Below are 21,854 nucleotides of genomic sequence, written 5' to 3'. Positions count from 1 at the left end.
TTCAGTGTTTATAGTAAGAACTCCAAGAGCCTATCACTCATCATGCATGTTGTTCCTTGCAGTGCACTACACTGATGAGTCTGGTCCAGGAAAATCAGCCTGGATGAAATTGTAAAGTACATCAGTTGCATCAAACCCCAACATGAGCTTGCATTCAGAACCGAAGTGTCCTGACTTCAAGTATATAAAAGGGAGGACTCTCATTCTGACCAAGGAGGTGTTTAATGCAGTTATAAGTAGTTTTGTTGAGATCACACTTTTAATTTGTTTGAATTACTTTTTCTATTTTCACCTTTTCAGGAAGCCCTACAATAAAGACAAAAGCTTATAGCTATAAATGTAGGTCTCCTTCCTTGTGGTTCTCATTCAAATGTTTGAAGTTAGTTTGATTCTTTTTTTGGATTCAAATATGAATTTTTATCTCTTGTTTTGGCATTACAAAGGGGGAAGAATCTTATTTAGTAGTCTTTCTCTGCCAGCTTATCATATATTTCACATGCATTTTTCTTCATAATTATTCACTTACCAGACTATAGCAGCTCTGAACTGTTTATATATAAAGTCTGGTGTTTGAAAGAAAGTAACTTATATCTAAAATTTCTCTCTGTTTTTTAAGTACATAAACTTTTTAAAGTACATAAACTCACTTGCATTGCCAAACATGCCCTTCCAGTATATAATAATAGGTATCTAATTGCACCAGGTTCCCAAGGGGCTCCGAAGTAGAAAAGCAGAGCCTGTGTGGAAAACACCCTTTTTTTTGCCTTTGGCTGTGACAGGCTTCTGCACTTGGAATGTAATTCCATCCTCACAGAAGTCTATAGCAAAGATTTTACTGACTCCAGGGGGGCAGGATTTGGGCCCACGTGCCTGATTTTGTGGTATGATTTTGGTGATGAAACAAGCTTTAGGGAGGGAGAAGGAGTATTCACTGTGTAAGGAAGAGTTGATTTTCATAGTCTCTCTCCCATGCTGGAATAACTCTCTCCTTTGGTGTCTCTCTTTATCTTTCTGAGGAAGACTAGAAAAGCACTTACTAAACAGACACTCAGTTCTTCTGGAAAAGCTCAGCAGGAAAATTTGCTTTGATTTTTAGCTGTGCATGTACAAACTCAGTGGCAACCATGGCAAAGCAGCAGTCCTTCTGTGAAAGGGACAGACAATTATGACAGGAGTAAGAAACCTAATTTAGCCTCTTGTTGCCCCAAGATCTGTTGGCTTGAAGTCATGTTTCCCAGCAGATTGTTGCCCTCAGATTGTAGCTAAGAGGCCATGCTAATATTTCCTTCCTGAAGGGAGAGAGCACATTGGGCTGTCCTTAATGTGAACTGCTTGAACTTTTGTACCTTTGCTTTTCTTCTTGTCTTCTCAGAAGGAGGAGTATTTGTCCCAGTATATCCAAAATGTGCTGTTTTCCAGAACTGGCTTATAAACAGCATTTAATAAAGTAAGATTTCACTTTCTAATCTCAGGTTGGTTAAGAAGAATATGGTTTTCGTTCATATTGCACTGTTAGGTGGTCTTAGTTTATTACTGCCAATGTATTTAATAATACTTTGAAGCATGAATTCCTGGGTCTTACAAACGCAGTTTTTCCAGTAAATCAAGCTCAGGCAAAGAGGTTTATCTAGTACATTTTTATTTCATCTCCTGTTTTCCTTGAGTCAGTTATTACAACCTCAGCCTGAGTGAAAAATTTCTAATTTGCTCCCCATCCTGTTTGTACACAGAGAATCAAATCCTTGTTTTGGAGGCATTTGGTGTAGCGTTTGCTGTGATCCCTTTCACTGCTGGAAGATGAAGTGGGATACTGCTGGGTGTGTTGAGCTACCTTTTTGCCTTACTCTGCCCTTGAGTTGCATGGGGAACACGGTATTGCAGAAGCATGTGCAGATGTTGGCATTCTCTTTCTCTAAGTTGTCTTTTTCTTTTTACCTCCCAAGGTAGAATTTTCCTTCATCCACTGAGGGAACATAAACAACACTTTGTGCACACAGGTCTTAAAAAAAAAAAAAAGGCAAGTTTGGTACTTTATTGTCGTGTTTCCTTTGCTAACAAATGCTAAGCCTACACACTTACATGGATATATTATAATACTGTTGCTTATTAGAGAATTCATGTTTCCTCATTTAGAAGTTCAAATAAGGAGTGAAGTACATCAGTGTTTGTCTTGTATCATTTACTGAGCACCCTACGTAATCACACACAAACAGGCAAAACAGCAACTAATCAAACCTTTTAGAGCCGCCAAACCCGCTTTTTGTCTTTATTATGAAACCAAGATTTGGTCAACTGAGGTCAAGTTGTGCACTTAACACAGCTTCCATTATAGTCAGTGAACTCTGTAACAGAGAGTAAAGACAAAATATAAACAGGGAACATTTCTGCAGCAGCTCTGGGCTGGGATTAACTTGGATCACCTAGTCTTCTGCTTTTAATGAAATTCTCTCCCTTGTATTTTCTTGTTTGGAAGGGAGTCCAAAGTTATCTCATGCTAATTTAGTTAGGCAGTGCCCTCCAGGGATGTCACAGGCCTCTGTGACCTCTCCAGAGAGACTCAGCAAAGGGATGAGGAGAATTAAACATTCCTGAGAAATTGCAAAGCAGCAGCCCCCAGAGATTTCGCATAGAAACGAGCTCCAGACTAGCTGCCAGAGACCCAAGTCACCTTTTCAGCACTTCCTTGACATGTCTCCGCCAGTCCCATCTGGCTTGATTCAGGGGGTCAGCATGGGGACTGAGGAGAGGTGGCAGCTAGAGAGGAGCAGGATTTGAGGGAGGTCCGACTGCAGCAATCTCAGGCTTTAGATGTTTCTCTGGGATGTGCAGCTAGATGGTTTTGTTCCCTTCCCACATGGCCTCAAACTTTTGTCTTTGTACTGGAAAAGGGAAGAATACTAAGTGAAGAGGTTTCATGGTAAGTTCAGTTATTGTTTCACCGCTTGATGCAACAGTTTGTTTCATACCTGGGTTTACAACCACCTCTTGGGTCTGATGCAGAAAATCCTGCAGCATCAGAGAGCTACTTACACTAAAATGAACTACAAGCCCCACTTCCCTCTCGTTTATGTTGACAGTCTGTAAAAATTCATGGAATTACTCTCATGTGAAGTCAGAATCAGTCATGGTTTGTAGAGTGAAGCTCATTTCTATGGAAAAAGATTCAGAGTTTATTTCCAGGATTCCCTTAATTATCATGTAAAAGAGAAAAAAAAATGCTGAAGGTTAAGCAAGAGAGGAAAAAAACACCTAGAAACCACTGTAGCTTGCTTATTAGTATCTAGATCACCTGAGTAGTTATCTTGCCTAGCTCTTGCATCACAATGGAAATGTGCAGCATCTCGAGAAATGTCTATTTTATTGAGTTTTGAAATGTGTAATCTAACAGTCATTTCCGTGCACTCTCATCCTTGGATTTCCTTGCTCCTTGAATTATTTTTTAATTAGTCCACAACTTTATTATTATTAATATTATATATTAATAATAGTTATTAATATATTGATATTTCTAATAGTCCAGTCAGTCTTAAGGAATAATGTTTGAATTCATACCTTTTAGAGGGAAAATAACTTTTTTGCACTATAAAAGAGCATACGAAGGCATCTTGTCCTCTAAGAAATAATGCACATTTTCACTAATGTCTGTGCTACCCTTAATTTTCTTACAGCACTCTAGTTGCATAACTATTATCACTCCAGTTTCACAGACAGTGAAACTTACAAGTAAGACTGAGTGGTTTAGTCAAGGGCACAAAAAGAGTCAGTCACTTCAGAGATTGGGACACTGGAGATTGCGTCTGCTCATCATTTGCTTTCACCAAACTGAAACCAAAAAACAGGACACATGCAATTAGAATGCAGTTTATGGTATAGCTACTAAAAAAAAAATACCCAGAGCAGAGAATTTTGTTCATGAAAATATGTTTCAGCAGTTGAGTTACAATCTCTGCAGAAAAGAAAAAAAAAAAAAAGAATGGAAAGAGACTTGCATATGGAAAACAGCCTATAAGGGATGATAGTGTCATTGTGGTGATAAATCCATTGCATTCTGCAGTGACTCATGCCTGTGCCACTGTTATTTGTCTGAGGATAGACCTCTGGCCCTCACCAAATAATGCTTGTGGGAATGTTGTTCCTGGTGTCTGGCCTGTGGGGGTTATTCCAGCCTTAATGGCAGAATACCTAGTGTGTGTAGAGTCTTGTTCATGTCCATTAGGGAGCGAGGGCCCTTGCTTTGTTGGATGTGATATGAGCGATGACTTCTGACATGTATGTAACAGAGATTTATTGCAAGCAAAAGCTGAAGTGTGATAATGCTACTGGGGTATTCTGTAATAATATGGTAAAACACTTGTCAGCACTTCATCTCAGGCAGTGAAAGTCAATTGTATATGCTACACAGAGACAGATAAAAAACATAAGTATACTTAAAACTTCATATGGTTTGCATTTTTCGTAACAGCTCTCCTGACTCTAATATAAGACAGGTTTTAATTTTGTTTTGGGTAAGTGGATGTGCTTACAGTCTCACACCCACAATTCCATGGCTTTAAATAGAATCGCTCCCAGGGTGCATAAAAGAACACATGCTGTTATGTGAAGGATTTATCCAGGATGCCAGGACTGTATTTATTGCTGGGAACAAACAGAATAAAATTTTCTGTTCCATTTTGACATCAGCCCACGGAGAGCAGCCATATCTATAGTTTTAATGCAGCCTCTTCCCTTCCCCTGACAGGATTCAGAGCAGCTAACTGCCATTGCAGAAGTAGTAATAACTAATGATGATGGAATCGGAAAGAGTAGAACAAGCCAAGGGGAGGTCAGTGTGAAGTGCCCTCCAAATGTATTTTTGAGCATGCTCAAAAGAAGTTTTCCTGTTGCTTTTTCACATATGTGCTGCACAGACAGACTTCTAAAATATGTCCTTTATTTTCTGGAATCATTTTACTATTGACTTTTTCTATCTGAAATTCCCATGCCCTGATTTGAGATGGCATAGACCATGAGCTGCTGTCTGACCCAGTGCATGGAGCAACTTGGTCAGAGCAACAGTAATGCTAACGCTGTGGCAGCAAATCTGTGAGGCGGATTCCTCTGTCCTAGGGTTCTGGTTAAAACCACCAGATTCTTTGCATAAGCTGCTATATCACATGGCAGCTGTTTTGGGTACTGTTGGCCTAAAATTGAACTTGTGACATGAGGTAAAAATAAAAAAGAAAATAAATCCCTCGGTATTGCATTACCGTATCCCCAAGGCATTGCTCTTGTCTCTGTCTGTACTCCACAGAGAAAATTTAGCATCAAATTCCAAAATATTATCACCTGAAATGTTCTGGTAAAGGAATTCCAGTGGGCTGAAAACTGTAATAAAAGAAGGTGAAGTTTCAATGTTGTTATAAAGGTAGCACAATCCTTATTTACACATACTATTTAGACAAGAATAACTCTAATTTAAAAGAATCTAATTATTAGTAAATGTTTTCCTCACGATGAGTAAATTCATATTTCAGTCAGTCATTTTAGATTATTATTCAGGATTGTAACATCATTTGGAAATTGGTAGCAGTCTGAGGAGAAAATGCCTTAGTGTTCAGAAGCGTGAAGCCAGAATTTTGGAAATCTAGGGGCAAACATAATTATTATATAGAATTATGGTTAATTTTATATTATTAACTCACTCTGTCTCTCATATGTCTTTACATAAAAATAACACAGTTCATATATTTTATCTCCATGCTCTTTCTTTGTTACTTTTACTATCTCAAACGATTGTTCTTCTTCCTTCCAATTATACCCTCAAACATGTATAAACACTATGAAGTACTGATTTGTTATCTCTGAGCCTATCTGCCTGTGCTCTGGCAGTTCTCTTCTGCTTTTAGCACTTTTTTACAGTATTACTAGTGATTTAACCTGACTCAGGACCCTTTTCTGGATAGGCACTGGGCTGATTCCTGCAAAACTCAAAGCTGCAGTGGAGAAGCTAGCAAGCTGAAGAGGCAATGTTCACAAATGGGAGGAAAAGAAAGGAAGGTTTGGAGAGAGGAACTAACTACCTGAATCATGGTATAAATAACAGCATTTTGATTGTGTGGAGTTCAGTAGTACTTTGATCCATACTACTCCTCTGACCCCCATCAAAAGACACGTTAGCCTGTGCTTAGTTGTAAGTGGTTGAGCCATCAAAGAAAGTAATAGGAGGCAAACAGGTGTCAGAAGCACGAACCAGGATCTTTTTATAGTCAAATATTCAACTGTAAACATTTTGTGATCAATATCTACATTATGATCATGATTTTAGGGCTGATCATTTTGCTCCAGTAAACATGCCAGTACTTGACTTGAAAGCCTAGTCTGTTTTCTTGTGGTTAGCTCATGGCCCCAACCAGTCCTTCCTGGCATGGGTCCCTAAGACTTCTCTGCCCTCACCGCAACCTGAGTACAACCCTTTACTTTAGCGGTGAGTAATCCTGTCAAATGGGAGCCTGCTTCTTTGTGAAGAGGTATTTTGTCTTTCATTCATATAAAAATAGCAGGGAAAATTAATTCTGGAAGGGAAAAAAAGGGAGGGGGAAGTGGGTCAAATATCTTTCAGAATTGTCTGCTAGGTGGAGCCTGGGAAACATTGTAGTTGTTCTATAGTCTTGTCTAGGTAATACAGATCTGAATGGTTAAAACTCTCACGTACTTTCTGTAATGCAATTTTTTCTCTTTTTTTCTCTGTTTAGCTTTGAATGTCTTTCCTTTTTTCTTAAACAGAATTTAAGACACCCCTTTGTTAGCAATTGCAACAATATCCTCCAAAATTAAAATGAAAGAAACAGACCATATATGCATCCTTTCTGTATCTTTTCATTTAAATTACTTTGTGTCACACATGTCACTTTCAATTTAACCATTTGAAGAATAAACAAACCATTGTGGACCTAAAAATCTGTTCAAATTTTTTTTGGCAAGAAAATAAGAACTATATTAATTTTCATTGTTGGTGAGTTTTCCCAACAAGCAGCTTTACTATTTCTTTTTTGCCTCCAGCTAGCAACTAAAGATCAATTATAAAACTGTATACAAATACTTCTGTTTATTGAAAGAACAATATTTTGACACTCAGTGGCACAAGTAAAAAAGTGGGAAAAAAAAAAAGAAAGCAGTAATCTAGGTTTTGACAACACAATGAGAACTTTGTATTCAGTTGAGGTGCACGAGAAACATCGTGTTAACAGGGAAGGTTGACCTTTAAGTTTTATCTGGATTATAATTCTTGTAGTTTTTATTAATAAAACTGCCTACTAAAGTTTCATAAGTCCTCCCTGAGATCTGTAAAACAATTCATCTATCTGCTTACAAGAGAAAAGTTAGGCAGTATTTCCTAATATTTCCTACAGATGTGAGGGCTTTTGTTTCAGAAGACATTGATATTGTTCTTGTTCAAGATGCTCCACAAAGATTATCAGGTATTTTATTATCTTAGTAACTTTATAATTTTGAATTATTATCTTTAAATGTATCAGCTATTTAACTTGAAAAAAAACGTGGATCTGAACACAGCTCAGCTCTTAACAAGTTCACATCTACAGCCAAACCATAGGATATGACTAAATCAGAAGCATATTTCAAATCACTTCTGTGGCAATTTACCAACTGTAACTTCAAAATGCTCAGAGAAAGTTTATAAAATGAGTTGCAACATACTGTCTCTGTAACTAGGTGACTTGTAACATGTATAGTAGTAAAAGTGTTTTTTGTTGTTTGTTTACTTTCTTAGGATTGTTAAGTTAAATTTTCCATTGTTTTTTTCAAATGACGTGGTTTTCCTCTTGAAGGAAAACATTTTCATCTTGAATCTGTTCTCATTTTATACCTTTTCTGTCAATGATGTAACTGTCTATGGTTTGCAGACATCACTCTTCTGAATAGAAGCAGCTGCCATGTCATAAGTACTCAATGTTTCCTCTGCCTGAGCAGAAAGGACAAAGCTAAAGGCAAAGCTTTGTACACAGACATTAGAGTCCTTATGTTCAGCATTACGCTGTTAAGGAAGAAGCATATCAAAATGTATTTAAACTTATGAGACCTAATAGATACTTAAATGGTGTTCAGAAGGGTTTTTCCAGGAATGGAGGTTCCTTGAGCAACAGGTCTTGTACCAATACTATGATTTTTACTGATCTGAGAAAACAAGATGATGAGTCTTCAGGAGAAAGGAAGAGGCATGTGTCCTGCTCTCCTTGGGCAGTACTTCATTTGCTTTACATTTTGAGAGAGGTTTGGGAGTTTATGAAAGTGCTACTATTGTTGCAGTGGTAGACAATGACCTCCATCATGAACTTCAGTTTGCCTTTCAAATACAAACTGTAACAGCGTAGTAAGGTTGTTGTTTATTGGGTACGCACCATTGCTGTTTAAGTAACTGATCAAGAAGGGTTGTATATTAAGAGGGTGAAAAAACAACACAGGAGTACATTGATTATTCATACTCCCATATTCCTGTTGTCACTGGCTTCATGAGAGTATCAGCATGCCTGGCAGCACATCCATGTGGTTTTCTTTGGCAAGGCTCCCTGCCATGCTTGCTTTGCCTTATAATATCATCAGAAACAAATACTAAAGCAATAGTCATTACTTAGACTGAACTCCCATTGTGGCAGGGAGCATGGGATCATGCCCAGCACTTTTGTGTTAGCTTTCAGGCAGAGGCAGCTTACACTTTATTCTAAACACAAGAGGTTTTTGCTGCACTTGAGCTTTGTAGTGTTTTTCAGCCATGCATGCTATGCCCCTATTTTGTGCAGAGCACATGAAAGCGGATTTTTTTCCCCTCTGTTGTTTATTATATTTATGTATCACTGTCTCTTTATATAATTTCCTTCTTTATGTAACACACTGTCATGCCTCTCTGGTACACCCAGTACACACCTACACTTTTAACAGTCACAGAAGTCAATCAGATACAGGTGACTCAGCCAGCACAGTACCTGTTCTTCCTTCCCTGCCCCTCCAAAAGTAAATAGATAAACTGGAAGTCGGTTTGGGTTCAGAGTTCTGAGTCGATGTCCCCAGTCTCACTTTTCTAAAGCACAATCATTGGCTGTGGTCATTTCTGTAGCAGCTTCAGAAACCACAGCCAGTCAGCTGGGTTGTGTCAGGAGGAGCTGGGTGATGGCATCTGGAACTACTTCACATCCAGGCAGGCAGGAAGTGCATTGGCATGACATTTCCCCACATCGCGCAGTGCAGAAGATGCCGAGCCATTTCTTTCCATTCCAGTGCAATTGATCTGGAACAGTGCAGAGAGGGAGGTGATACAATAGCTGTCTGCTATGGCACAAAGGGAACAGTGCCTCATGATGCATGCTGGAACAGCAGTCATGACAGGCCTTTGTGCTTGCCATATGGGGAGAAGGTTTTCCTTTGCTGCCACATCCTTGTAAAGAATCATCATGCTTTGGCCCAAAATGTTCAATTCTCCTTCTCAGTGGTCACCCCAGCAGGATAGCTAAGTTTGGGATCACTAGAGAGTAGCATGTCCAACCCACTGAATTCTTCTGCCCACTTCTAGACAATAGCGTATGAAATACTGTAAAGACATAATTTCTATAAATGGTGATAATGTACTCTTGGGTCTCTCTGTGTGGTAATGTTTTCTGACTTAGTCAGAAATTGCTCCCTAATTGTTGACAGCCTTGAGGTAACCCATGCCCTCTTCAAATGATAAGTAAGTAGAGCTAGACATTCACCAGTCTCTGCTTGTCTCAGAAATGCATGGACAATGCACCCTGCATCAGGCTGCAACTATCTGTTCCATCTCCTAAAGTAAACATTACTGATACAATTTCTTTGTGTTTTGGTCTGTGTAACAAATACAAAAACTCGTAAGTTCTCTGCACAATACCTAAAAACACGTGTGAAAGATTTTTTTGACAGTATAAGGCTTGGAAAAAAATACTGTGTAGCAACGCAAGGTAATAGCAATTAGTACCAACAGGATCACTTTCCATTTATCACATTGTATGTCTGTTCAGTCATATCTGGTTTGGGTCTTGCATTGTATGAGACATAAGAAAAGGCTTTACTAATTCTCTTGAAAAATCATCTTTTATTTCGAGAGCAGAAATCATCAGTTGCACTTTGTCTCAGAAGTTGGATTTATGTTTCTTTTCCCTATTTAATAGGCAAATACATGATTATGAGTCCATTTTATGAATTTACAGTGCTAGAGCAGACACTGAAAGAGAAGTATCAAATATATAGAGTTAAACATAACCTCAACTACGAAGTCTTTGTTATCCATGGATGACAGACCAGTTAATAAATGTCTTCTCACTGGGATGCTGGACTGGAAGTTAATGGTGAAACACATCTACAGCATACTCAAGATGCTCAAGACTACCAGACACATCACAACCATAACTGCAGTGACATGTGCACAATGTATCTGTATGTGGGTTGTGTTAGTCCAGCTTGGATTCTACCCAAAGGAGACTAGCCCTGGTACAAATAACTATATTATTTGGGCACGGAGAAGACTGGTTCATGTTCTGGATATGGTGCTTAAAAGTGGTGTGTACTACTGGCAGGGGTTTATAAACAGAAAAGGGAAAAGGGGAAAGATGAAAGAGGAAAGATTTTGGCAGAGGCTGTAGTTCAGGCATGCAGAACAGATATCCCAGTCCACATAATCATAAAAGTGTGTCCGCTTGCTAGACTTATTACGTATCTCTCTCCGGTTAGGTTTCTGTCTTTAAATGTAAATAATGTAGTATTGCCTTTAGACTTTGAGTCACTAGACCAGAGCCAAAAAGAGTTCAAATATGAAAAATATGTTTTGTTTCATTTGCCATTAAAGGAACGGCATTATTCTAAGATAGACCAAGCCTGAATTGTTTCCACAGTAGTCGTCTTCTTTTCAGTACTTGCCTACATTCTGTTAATTGCACCAAGCAAGAAATTAGGAGGGGATGGCAGAACTGAACATAAATAATTTCTTGACTTTCTGTCAGCCTAGCCAAGAAAGTCTTTACAAAGATATAAAGGGAAATCGACGATTGTCCATTTGTGCACCAGAAAAAAATCATAAAATATATGACCTTCTGATGGTTAAAAGGTAGCCAAGAGCCAAAGCTGGGCAATGTTTTTATCCCAGTTCAGCCATGTCATGGGTCATGTGGTTCAGCATGTGAACAGGAAGGTGAGAATGGGTGAACTTTTCCCTCAGTTGTGCAGTCCATCAGAGAATAAATGGAGCAAATCGCTCTGCAGCTGTATCAGGAGAACTGCTGAATACCTCTCACACAGAGGCCTTTGTGTTCTGGACATGATCTAGCATTATGATGGGACGCACTAGGCTGAGGCTTTGTAGCAATTACTAACCCATTATCATGCTAGAACATGAGATCATTTATCTTCTAATTCAGTGTGTCACCTGTTCTTCATTTGCCAGTCAATAACCATTAATTACTTTCAGTGGAAATTTAAACAAAGCTTTTCCCCTCTGTTAAAACCAGTAAGCCATTCAGTAATGACAAATAAACCTGGAGCTGTATGTCCCCCTTTCCTCTGGAGTCTGGTACAATATGAACTCTTAAAGGAAATGCCTAGAAATTGATAGGTCAAGGACCCTTATTAGTCTGATGTGGGGGGAATCACATCAATTCCTGGCACTTGTTGTAGGGAAATTATATAGCTACTGCTTGTACACAGACTTCTCATTGATTGTCATGGACTGTACCTGTGGAATTAAAGGTTTGAATGTGGAGCTGGGTCAAAGATTTTTCTATCTTCTGCCTTGTGGTTTTTTACAGACTGTTTATGCAGACCCATTCAAAGCAGCAATGTTTGGTCACTTTTCTCAAAGCAAAAAGAACTATTAATTAATTTGTTTTCACACCTGATTTGATTAAGGTAATTTTAAGTGCCAACAATTGTGAATGCCAGAAAAAAATAAAGGAACCAGCAGTGATAGATTCTCAAGTAATCATTAATCTAAACATTCTTTCCTGGTAGAAGTTGAAGCAAAAATTTCTTTTAGCAACTCTATTTGCATTTTTTGTTTCTAAGTTATTCCTGTAGAAATCTACTGCATTTTAAGTTGGATTTTTAAGATGGTGATTACTTTTTCTTCAAGATAGTAGACAAGAGCTGATATATCCAAACACTTCAGTACGACCAATTGTCAAAGGCTGGGGTTTTGTTAGTGTTTTGTAGCTGTCTGCTTCAGTATAATGCACATTTTAGACTAAGGAGAAACTTTGAATGCTATTTTGTGTCAATACACAAAATGTGTAAATATTTTAAATTCTCACTGGATTGGTGAATGGTTCAGCATAAGCACTTGGGCTAAATCATATCCAACAAATTACAATACTGAGGTGTTTTCAAGTGGAGGAGTGGAAAAGATATATTGTAAGTCTGATCCTATTTCTACTTGAACATATTAGTACTACTTTACAGATGTGCATAGTAAATAGCAAGTCCTTATGCTAATATTGCATATTCAGTCAACCTACGTGCCATTTGCGGCTGGGGGTAATCTTTACCAACCAGTGAGGTTTATACATTATACCTCTGTCATATGTAACTGACACTGCAGTGCTGTCCGCACTTCAAAAGTGAGACTTTGAATTCTTTATGTAGAGCAAACATCCACTATAGTCAGGAGGGGTACAGCTATAAATTCTGACTCTATCTAATCTTGGAAATCTGTATTTATGCAAATAGCGCCTTCTCATCTGAGGAAGTTTGTTGCTTTCAGCTGGGCTACTTAATGAAAGCTGAAGATCTGTGAAATCGGGGACTAGGCTAGGAGAACCAGAACTATCAGTTACTTTAGATACTCCTTTTACCCTTCTGTGAAGCTGCTACTACTCTGAATCCTGCAAGCTTGTCCATGAAGAAACAGGAGTTGATGATTTATGGTAGCCTCTCAAATCAGCAGGGAAACCCTAGTGTTCCAAGAAAGCTCATATGAGAGATATGAGTTAAGACATCTCCTTCCCACAAGAGGAGTTTCATCAGCTAGTTGGGTATTTTTGCGTCATTGTCTAGGTTGTTCAACTCTGGAAAGGAAAAATAAAGTTGCTGCCATTGTCCTGCCCAGCAGGTCATATCCCTAAAGTACAATTAATGTCAAGGACTTGCACAGCAGTTTCCCAAAACTCAGGCTCCTATGCACATTCAAGAAGCAAAAAGGTTTGAAAGGAACATCTTAATAAAATCTTGTCAAAACTTTGGAAGATGCATAAAATAATTACTGGGAAGAAAAATTACTTGCAAATAGAACCATTTAAGTGGAATGTATCACCTTGCTATGCTGGACACTGATTTATTAAAAATATGGAGAGAAAAATTGAATATTTCAGGTGGTATTTACCAAGAGAAACTGAGCTGCCCCAAAGCTTTTATTAATCTGATTTGCAGAGTATCCACTACCGTCAAGGGACCTACTAAAGTTGTTTTCTTTAAATCTGATGTGAAGAGGTCAATGCAAATAGCGTTGTGGATTACACTGTGAGAAGATTACAGTCTTTTTTACCATATGGAGAAAAAGTTGAATTATTTTATTTTCTTTTTCTGGTTATTTATTAAATAAGGATCATGCCATACAGGTATTCCCTATGCCTCTCTAAAGGAAATGGATTGTTTACATCATTTTGATTGATCTAAAGTAATAATTATTCTGTCTGCCTACAGTTCCTAGGTAGTCAAATAGTCTAGTTGCTAGAGCAGTGGCTTGCACATCAAAACCCTGAAATGTACCTGCCATAATACCTCAGACAAGTCACACATGTCTTTGTATGCCTCTTTTTCCATCTGCTTTCCTGCTTTCATGCTGACTTAGCTGGCCAGCCCTCTGAGATGCTCATCCATCACTACATGTTTGTGGGAGGGGACTTGTCAAAGATATCACTGTGAGAAGTAAACTTGCCCCCCTGAAATGCAGATATGTTGACAATTATGTGAAGTTTGGCTTCCAAACCTATTTTAGTTTTTACCATTGTGCAAATGGTTCACTGAAAGAGATCTTCATGGTTGTCTCACTTTTCCACCAGTGTTTTCTGTGTTCCTGTGTCAAAAGTTTCTGCTATGGTGCTTTGATATGTAACATTAAGCACATATTCAGCAGGAAAAGCAGATTAATTTTGTCAAATATACTGTTGACTGTTCTTAGTTACCTTTTTAATTGCTTACTCTTAATTAAAATCTCAACTTAGCCAAAACAAATGTGACAGAAGAAAGAGCCAAAAAGACCCATATTTTCATGATTCAGTATGTTTGACACCATTCCCTAACAGACTGACACCAGCACGCTGGCCTGAAACATTGCAAAATTTTGTTCTTTTCCCCATATCTGTGTCAATTCATGTAGTGCTTTGAACAAGTGAATCCATGCTCAAGAGCATTAAACCAAGCCTCAGTGTTTAAAAGTAAACATATTATAGTCTCCCCTGCAGAAACCCCTGCTATGGAACAAATTGAAAACCAAATACAGGATTGTTTTCTATAGTAAGAAATAATTAAACTCATTTTAGAGTTGCACTGAATTGGTCAATAGCCACTATGTTAAGAAAGTGCTAATTTCCCCATCTTGGGGTATGTGTGTGTATGTGTAGCTATGTCCAAATAAAAATGCAGTAATGTAGTATCATGTACAGAAGAGGCTGCATACATGTGCACTGAATCTGACTTACTTTGTCTTTCCACAGGCCATGTGGCTGATGTTGCAAACAGATGAGCCTGAGGACTTCGTCATAGCCACTGGGGAGGTCCATAGTGTCCGTGAATTTGTGGAGAAGTCATTTAAGCACATCGGGAAAACCATTGTGTAAGTATGAATGTGAGATAGCAGCCATGGGTTGAACATTTCCAGTCTGTTTTGTTTGCTGTGTTATTGTCTATTTACGTTCTTCTTTTCCCCTCACTTTCTAATTTTTAAGATTTCCTGGCATGAATGACTGCCACAGCAGATATGTCTAGTGTTGTCCTCTAAATCATAAGAAAAAACATGTGGGTGTATACATCTTAATTTTTTGTTCCAAGTCTTCACTCTCTGTTCTCCCATTCATCTTCCATCTCGTGGAAGAGATGCCCCACCAAGGATATTATTACCACGACGCTGTTCATTGCACTGCTGCAAAAGAGGTTTTTCTGCCTGATTCTCTATTTTGTGCCTCCACATCCCCACAGTCCTGCTCCCAGCCTCTGCAATTTCAAGAGATGACACCTGCCAACCCTGTTCTTTCTGCATGACAGCCCATCAGCCACACCACAAGGATTATGTAGCAACCCACTCTACATTCCTATTAGCTCTTCTACTACTAAGCCATAAAAATGTTGAGCAGTGGGTGCAGAATGTTTACAATACATATTCCACATAGTTTGATTGAAAATACAAAATTCCTTCTCAAGGCCGTATAATAAAACCAGGATGGCTTGGTGAGCAGTTTCTGTAATTTATATTTTTATTGTTTATTCTTTTTTCAATTTCCCTCCTTCTGTATCTTCTCCAGGCCCCATGCACCAACATACCAATCTCAGCTGGAAAAGGGAGAGGAAAGCCACAGGCTCTTCCATGATGCTAGAGCCAGGGCTGTTCCTTGGGCCATCGAAGTCACTTGTGCAGCTGGTGAACTTTTGACAGGGCCAATAAGTTTTACTTGGGAACAAAAAGTTGACAAATTCAGTAAATATGCAGAAGTGCACAGATATATACAATATTATTTGAACAGCCAGTGGGTGGCTGGGGAGGTAATAATATTTTCTCCTCAATGAGCTTTTAGTCTGGTTTCAATTTTTGGCATCAACTTCCAGAAAAAAATCTGATGGGGGAGAGAGGGACTGTATAAATGGAATTTCTAGCCCCAAAGCTCTTCATATTTTTAGCATGTCTTGTTAGTGAGATGTCTCTGTATGGTCACACATTGTCCCATATGCCTTAGCAGTAGTGAGGCTTGACAGAGTATAGGCGAAGTACTAGGAGCTCTAGTAATTTCTTTGTCTTTCTTATTTTCCCTCCTTTTATTATGCTTTTGCTTCTTGTGTTTATAAGTTAATTCTCCTTAGTAAGCATTGATAAGAATATGCTGTGAATACAGTTGCTCAGTATAATTAAGAATTCTTGTGATTTAAGAACTCTTTTGTCTCTGTCTATTGTTGTTTGCAAAAGCAAGAACAACTTCTTTTCTTTTTTTTCTTTTTAATTTTGATTACCTAAAATTAGAAACTGAAACCTGTAGTTCAGTACCTAGCTGAATGTCTCTATTTGGAGGTGTTCCCAACATAGCAGTTTCTTTTTATGTCAATAAATTTATCCATTAGTTTAAAATTAAACTCCCTTCTTTGGTGCTGGCCTAAGAAGTCACAGCATTTCCCAAGGCTGACAAATCAGCATGTATCTTTTCAGAAGACAAATTAAACCCTTGAGAAAACCTAAAGAAAAGAACAACTACTACACAAATAAAAATAAAAGTACTTTTATGAATAGCTTCTGTTATAAAGAGGATATTAAAGGTTTACTTTAGATTTAGTTGGTCCTAACACACAAAAATTTGTGTCCCATTTGTTTAATTATTTGGTCACATATGGCTCCATATGGTGGACTTCATATCATTCATGTTGGAGATTAATGCAGACAGTGTTTGAATTGAATCAATCAGTCACAAGTTTCTCTCTCAGGGAAACTTTGGAGTATAAGTCCAAGTGATGAGATAGGGCAGGTATTTTGCGTGTACAATGGCAGATTTGTTTTGGTTTTGTTTTTTTTTTAACCGATCAATACAAGTAATTTTCAAAAATAATATGAGAATCCACATGCATCTAATGACATGAATTTTCAGGAACCTAAATCACTTTAGAAATGGGGCTTGGGCTGCTAATCCCCGTGGCTCTTCTGAAATTTTTCTTCACTGTCAAGAAGTTATTAATTCCTTAAGCCATTCACAGGTGATACATAAATAGCTATTCATATGGCGACTGAGGTGACAATTCAGGTGCTAAAGATAATTGTATTGCTGATCTTTTTGACAGTGGTGTAATTCTGATCATTTTGAATACAGTTTAGCCAGATAAATCAGCCATTTGTTTCCCCCTGCTCCCAGGGTGGGGGTAGTGTCACCACAGACCCACTACTCATCCCGTAGCCATCATTCATCTTTCAAACTGCAGCAGATATAAAATATTTCTCAGAATTTTGAAAGTTTTGTTGAGAGCCTCCATAATTTTTCTAGGTGTCAGCTGGCCCATGCTCACAGTCACTCTCTTCTCACCCTCGTTGCTTTCTTGGCTGTCCGGCTGGTAACCTCTCACATTCTTCAGAACCCCCAAGGATTTTCTACTCCCACCTTTTCCAGTTTGAATATATCTTCTTCAGGGAGTAGCCTGGCAGCAAAATCCTCCCTTTTAACATTGTGGGACCCACTGGTGAGTCCTATTGATCTGTTTCTTCACAATTTATGAGGCAACTAAGAACCAGCACACCAGAGTGCAATTGCTAAATGAGTTTCTATGAGTCTGGCTGCTTTCTGCCTATGTCCCTTCCTCAAAGTCTGGTTTGCTTGTTTGGTTGTTTGGGGTCATTTGGTTTGGTTTCAGGGTTGCAGGTATTACAAAATTTTGCGGTCTGAAAAACTTATCTGGGAAATTTCCAGCAGCCCTTTCCACTATTTTAAGTGATGGCGTGGCTTCCCAGTATTGCTATACAATGAACATTTCAAAATTGGTGGAATGATGGAGTAAATGGCCAGGAAGAATGAGCAGTTGGCAGAGCTCATAGCACATCTGAGAACACAGCAAACATGTGCAGGGGCTCTTAACCATCCCTGCTTTCTGTTTTGGCAGGAAAAGTTGCGAATTTGACAGTCTTAGCTGTCACATCTTGATGTTGCAGTAGAGAACAGGAAGAGAAGCAATTCTGCTGCCCTGTCAAACAACTAAATATTTGTTTGTTTGTTTTCCTAGCAATTCACATTAACTTATACAGCTGAAAATCCAGGACTGCCTAAAAGAAGATAACATAATACTCTGTCATACCCAGTCATTAGCACATGTCAGGAATATGTGTTCTAGCCAAAACAAGAGAGAGAAACTCTACTGCATTTTTGAAACTAATGAAATGTACAGCTGCAAGAAGACTGATTCTGTCTCTGAAAATGACTGTGAAGTGTACGCAGAAGTTTATCTACCTTGTGTGGGTTTTTACTTCTGACATTTCTTTTTTAAGGACAAAATTTCAAATCGTATTTATATAGTCCTCTGAATCACTCAAATTCAGTTCTTTGTACTAACAGGAAAGCCTCAGAGCTACAAATATTTTCTCCCTGTAAGGATTACACTTTTTTCTTTAACTTTCCCTTCTACTTATTACTAATTAAGTAGTACTTGGGGGAAATACTTCCCACCTATAATTTGAACTACAGCAGGGTAAACGAAACAGGCAAATGCTTGTCTTGACTAATTTTCTGTCATTAATCTTATTAAATTAGAACAGGATTGCAAAGATAGCCTGAAACCACTGCAGCACTCAGAGTTCTTTGCAGAGTGCTACAAAGACTGCTGTCTGCAAATGTGGAAAGAAAAGAGAGAAAAAAAAAGAAAAGAATAAAAAAGTTCAAGCAGTGGAAAGATTTATTGTGGTTTTATTAATCTAAAAATACATGCACATTTGTTACAGAAATATTCATTGCTTCCAGGATCAGAATTAATTCAGTAAAAATGAATATTTTACTCTAGTCATTTGGCTCTACATACAAATTTTATCTTAACTAACATGCCAGTTGGTCTTATAAAAGATCACCCTAAAAAGGGGAAGTTTAGAGATAAGGTATAAGGTCTAACGAGGTGAACTACTAGCAGAAAATGGAGAAGTGGCCTCTTCAGTGACAGTGAAGGCTGAACTGAGATTGAACTGAGGAAGGAGGGGTTTACTGGTTTGTTGTGTTCGGGTTTTTTTCCCTTTACCTTAAAATGTAAGGTTGGGTTACAGAAGCACATGAGATTTGAAGCATTGCTGTTAAGAATGGAAAGCCAACAATATATTAGTAATGGTACTGGGGAAATGTGGAAGGGGAGCCATCAAAAGTCATCATCAAAACAGCTACTGTTTCCAGGTCTGGCCTTTGCCCACCAAAAAATTGCTGGCTGACCAGTATTGTGTCTTGTATTTAACAGCTTAAGAAAATCAGAAGCTTTCAGATGAGGAGGAAGGGAACAGAATCTCATACAGAAATAGGAGGCATTTTGAAGACTGATAGTTGAAAGGAACCCAGCTATGTCGGTGGAGAATGCTGGCCTGGATGAACCCACACAAGCAAGGGAGCTCACCTAGGACTGCTCTGCTTCTTTCAGCATTCTCACTGTAGAACATATGTTTTAGGAGGCATTTAACCCACCTCAGCTGCAGAATTAACTCTTACAGCTGAGCATTCCTTTATTACTTTCTTATTGATACAAGGTTTTATCTCTAGACAGAACTAATGACTGTTTCAGAATTTAAATTAAGGTTTGAAGACTATAACGATTTAATTATCGGATTTCATACATCATAAGAATTACAAGAGTTTCTCTAAGGAAGACTGGGTGAAAATAAAATGTGGTGTTTCAGTGGAAATTCCACAAATCCCCCCCCCAAAATGAAATGAAAACAATTCTCACAAATGCAGTTTGGAAAAATATCTGCTTTCAGGTCAGCTGGACTGCTTTGTTTCTCTTCTAACCTTCTTTTTAGAAAAGAATAACTTAAAAAGAATTTTTAAACACATTCCAGAGGGAAAAAAAAAAAAAGCTCTGAAAATGTCAAAGCATCTTTTTTAGATATTATTAATAGAATTTTGTTTCAGCTTGACAGCAATGGAACTCACTTGAAACTAAAACTTTTCTTTCCAGATTGTTTTGATTTTCACAGAAGCATTAATATTCTTTGAGAAAACATTTTCTTCTCAACACAAACTTACAATTTGGAGTAAATGCACAAGAGCTTCAAAAGATTTAAAATTAATTGGAAAAAAAAAAAGAAAAAAGGAGTCTAGTATGTATTCTTTTTTTAAATTTCATAATGTGGGGAATAACAATTTAAATTTTAGAAACTTGAAGTTGACAGTGCTGGGAATATAAGAACAGCAGCAGCATTGTTCTTACCGTGTTCCTTTAGTGAACAAACACTGAAGACCTGATTCATCAGAGCATTTGAAAAAAATTTTAAGTACATCCCTCTGTGATAATATACTTGTTCTTCAGATTTAAGATTGTGGTTAAGCAATCCCTATATCCTTGATTGCTTTGATGCATCAGAGCTGCTGGCAAGGTTGGTGGTTGAGCTGGTGGCCAATGAAGAGTCCTATTTAAAGCTTCCCTACAAAATACTACTTGCAAAAGACATTAATGGTCTGTTACATAGTGTCAGTTTTGCTGTTTGTAAAGGGCCAAGACAGAATAAAGTGCTTTGACTTAATTGTGTGTGTACAAGCAATCAGGTCACAAATCTGAGAAGTCTGCACAAATGGTATCCGGTGTTAGCTGTGGAAGAAGACCATAATTTTCATGAAATTTTATTTTTAATTCATTTATTTTTCATTTTCAAATGTCAAAACATTTTCAATTCACATGTAGTTGATTTTAAAAGTGTACATGATAGTTTTGTTTCCTATAAAGAGGTCAAGCAGCTGTAGCTACTGGTGGCTTTTGAGTATTTTTTTAAATGCTGTCAGTTCTGTTTCTGTGTAAAAATCAACAAGGAGATGAAAAGCATATACTTGTTCAGTTTATCTGTGCTTTTGTGAAAGGTTTCATTTTTGGTTGATTTCTTCACATGAAAAATATATATACTTTGCCTTGTTTGCTTCAACATTACAGATATTCAGACCATTTAGTTCACTGCAGTGCTTTTCCCACCCCCTCTCAATTATCGTGGCTCCCCTGTGTCTTTTCCTGCCCGTCCCTCACCCAGCTGCATGGGTACCACGGCTCTTCACCCTCAGAAAATCCTCTGTATCTGTGGATGTTTTTGTATCTGGAAACTTACTGTGTTACTGAATAGTTATAGGAAATTAGAAAGAATTGGAATTTCCAGATTTGAAGAGGCAAAGGAGCATTCACCACTGCTGATAGTAAGCCTTGTAACAGTAGTGATCTGCAGATATGGAATTAGCCTTAAATTAAATGCAGTCCATTCCTCTATAAATCTAGAGTGTAAAAGTTCTTGCAGCGAACATTTTAAATAAGTAAACTTGCACATGCATCTAAAATGTGATTAATTTTACGGAAATTTATGAGGTAGGTAATAGAATCATAGAATCATAGAATAGTTAGGGTTGGAAAGAACCTTAAGATCATCTAGTTCCAACCCCCCTGCCATGGGCAGGGACACCTCACACTAAACCGTATCATCCAAGGCCTCGTCCAACCTGGCCTTGAACACTGCCAGGGATGGAGCATTCACAACCTCCCTGGGCAACCTATTCCAGTGCCTCACCACCCTAACAGGAAAGAATTTCCTCCTTATATCCAATCTAAACTTCCCCTGTTTAAGTTTTAACCCATTACCCCTTGTCCCATCACTACAGTCCCTAATGAAGAGTCCCTCCCCAGCATCCCTATAGGCCCCCTTCAGATACTGGAAGGCTGCTATGAGGTCTCCACGCAGCCTTCTCTTCTCCAGGCTGAACAGCCCCAACTTTCTCAGCCTGTCTTCATATGGGAGGTGCTCCAGTCCCCTGATCATCCTCATGGCCCTCCTCTGGACTTTTTCCAACAATTCCATGTCCTTTTTATGTTGAGGACACCAGAACTTCACACAATACTCCAAGTGAGGTCTCACAAGAGCAGAATAAAGGGGCAGGATCACCTCCTTTGACCTGCTGGTC

The 21,854-nt window shown here is 38.3% G+C and overlaps 1 protein-coding gene across 1 annotated transcript in view; it reads left to right on the top strand.

Annotated features, from left to right (window-relative positions):
* The window catches only part of GMDS (GDP-mannose 4,6-dehydratase), a 425,091-nt gene that overhangs the window by 327,347 nt on the left and 75,890 nt on the right, over window positions 1–21,854 (top strand). Inside the window, exon 8 of the mRNA XM_061346622.1 lies at window positions 14,706–14,824. Coding sequence (XP_061202606.1) covers window positions 14,706–14,824 — 119 coding nt within the window. The remainder of the gene's footprint in view (window positions 1–14,705; window positions 14,825–21,854) is intronic.

The sequence above is a fragment of the Neopsephotus bourkii genome, unplaced genomic scaffold (assembly GCF_033783945.1).
Source record: "Neopsephotus bourkii isolate Nb327-2 ecotype Australia unplaced genomic scaffold, CSIRO-AGI_Nbou_v1 NB_272, whole genome shotgun sequence".
Classification (NCBI taxonomy): Eukaryota; Metazoa; Chordata; class Aves; order Psittaciformes; family Psittacidae; genus Neopsephotus; species Neopsephotus bourkii.
This window is presented reverse-complemented; position numbering and strand designations above follow the sequence as displayed.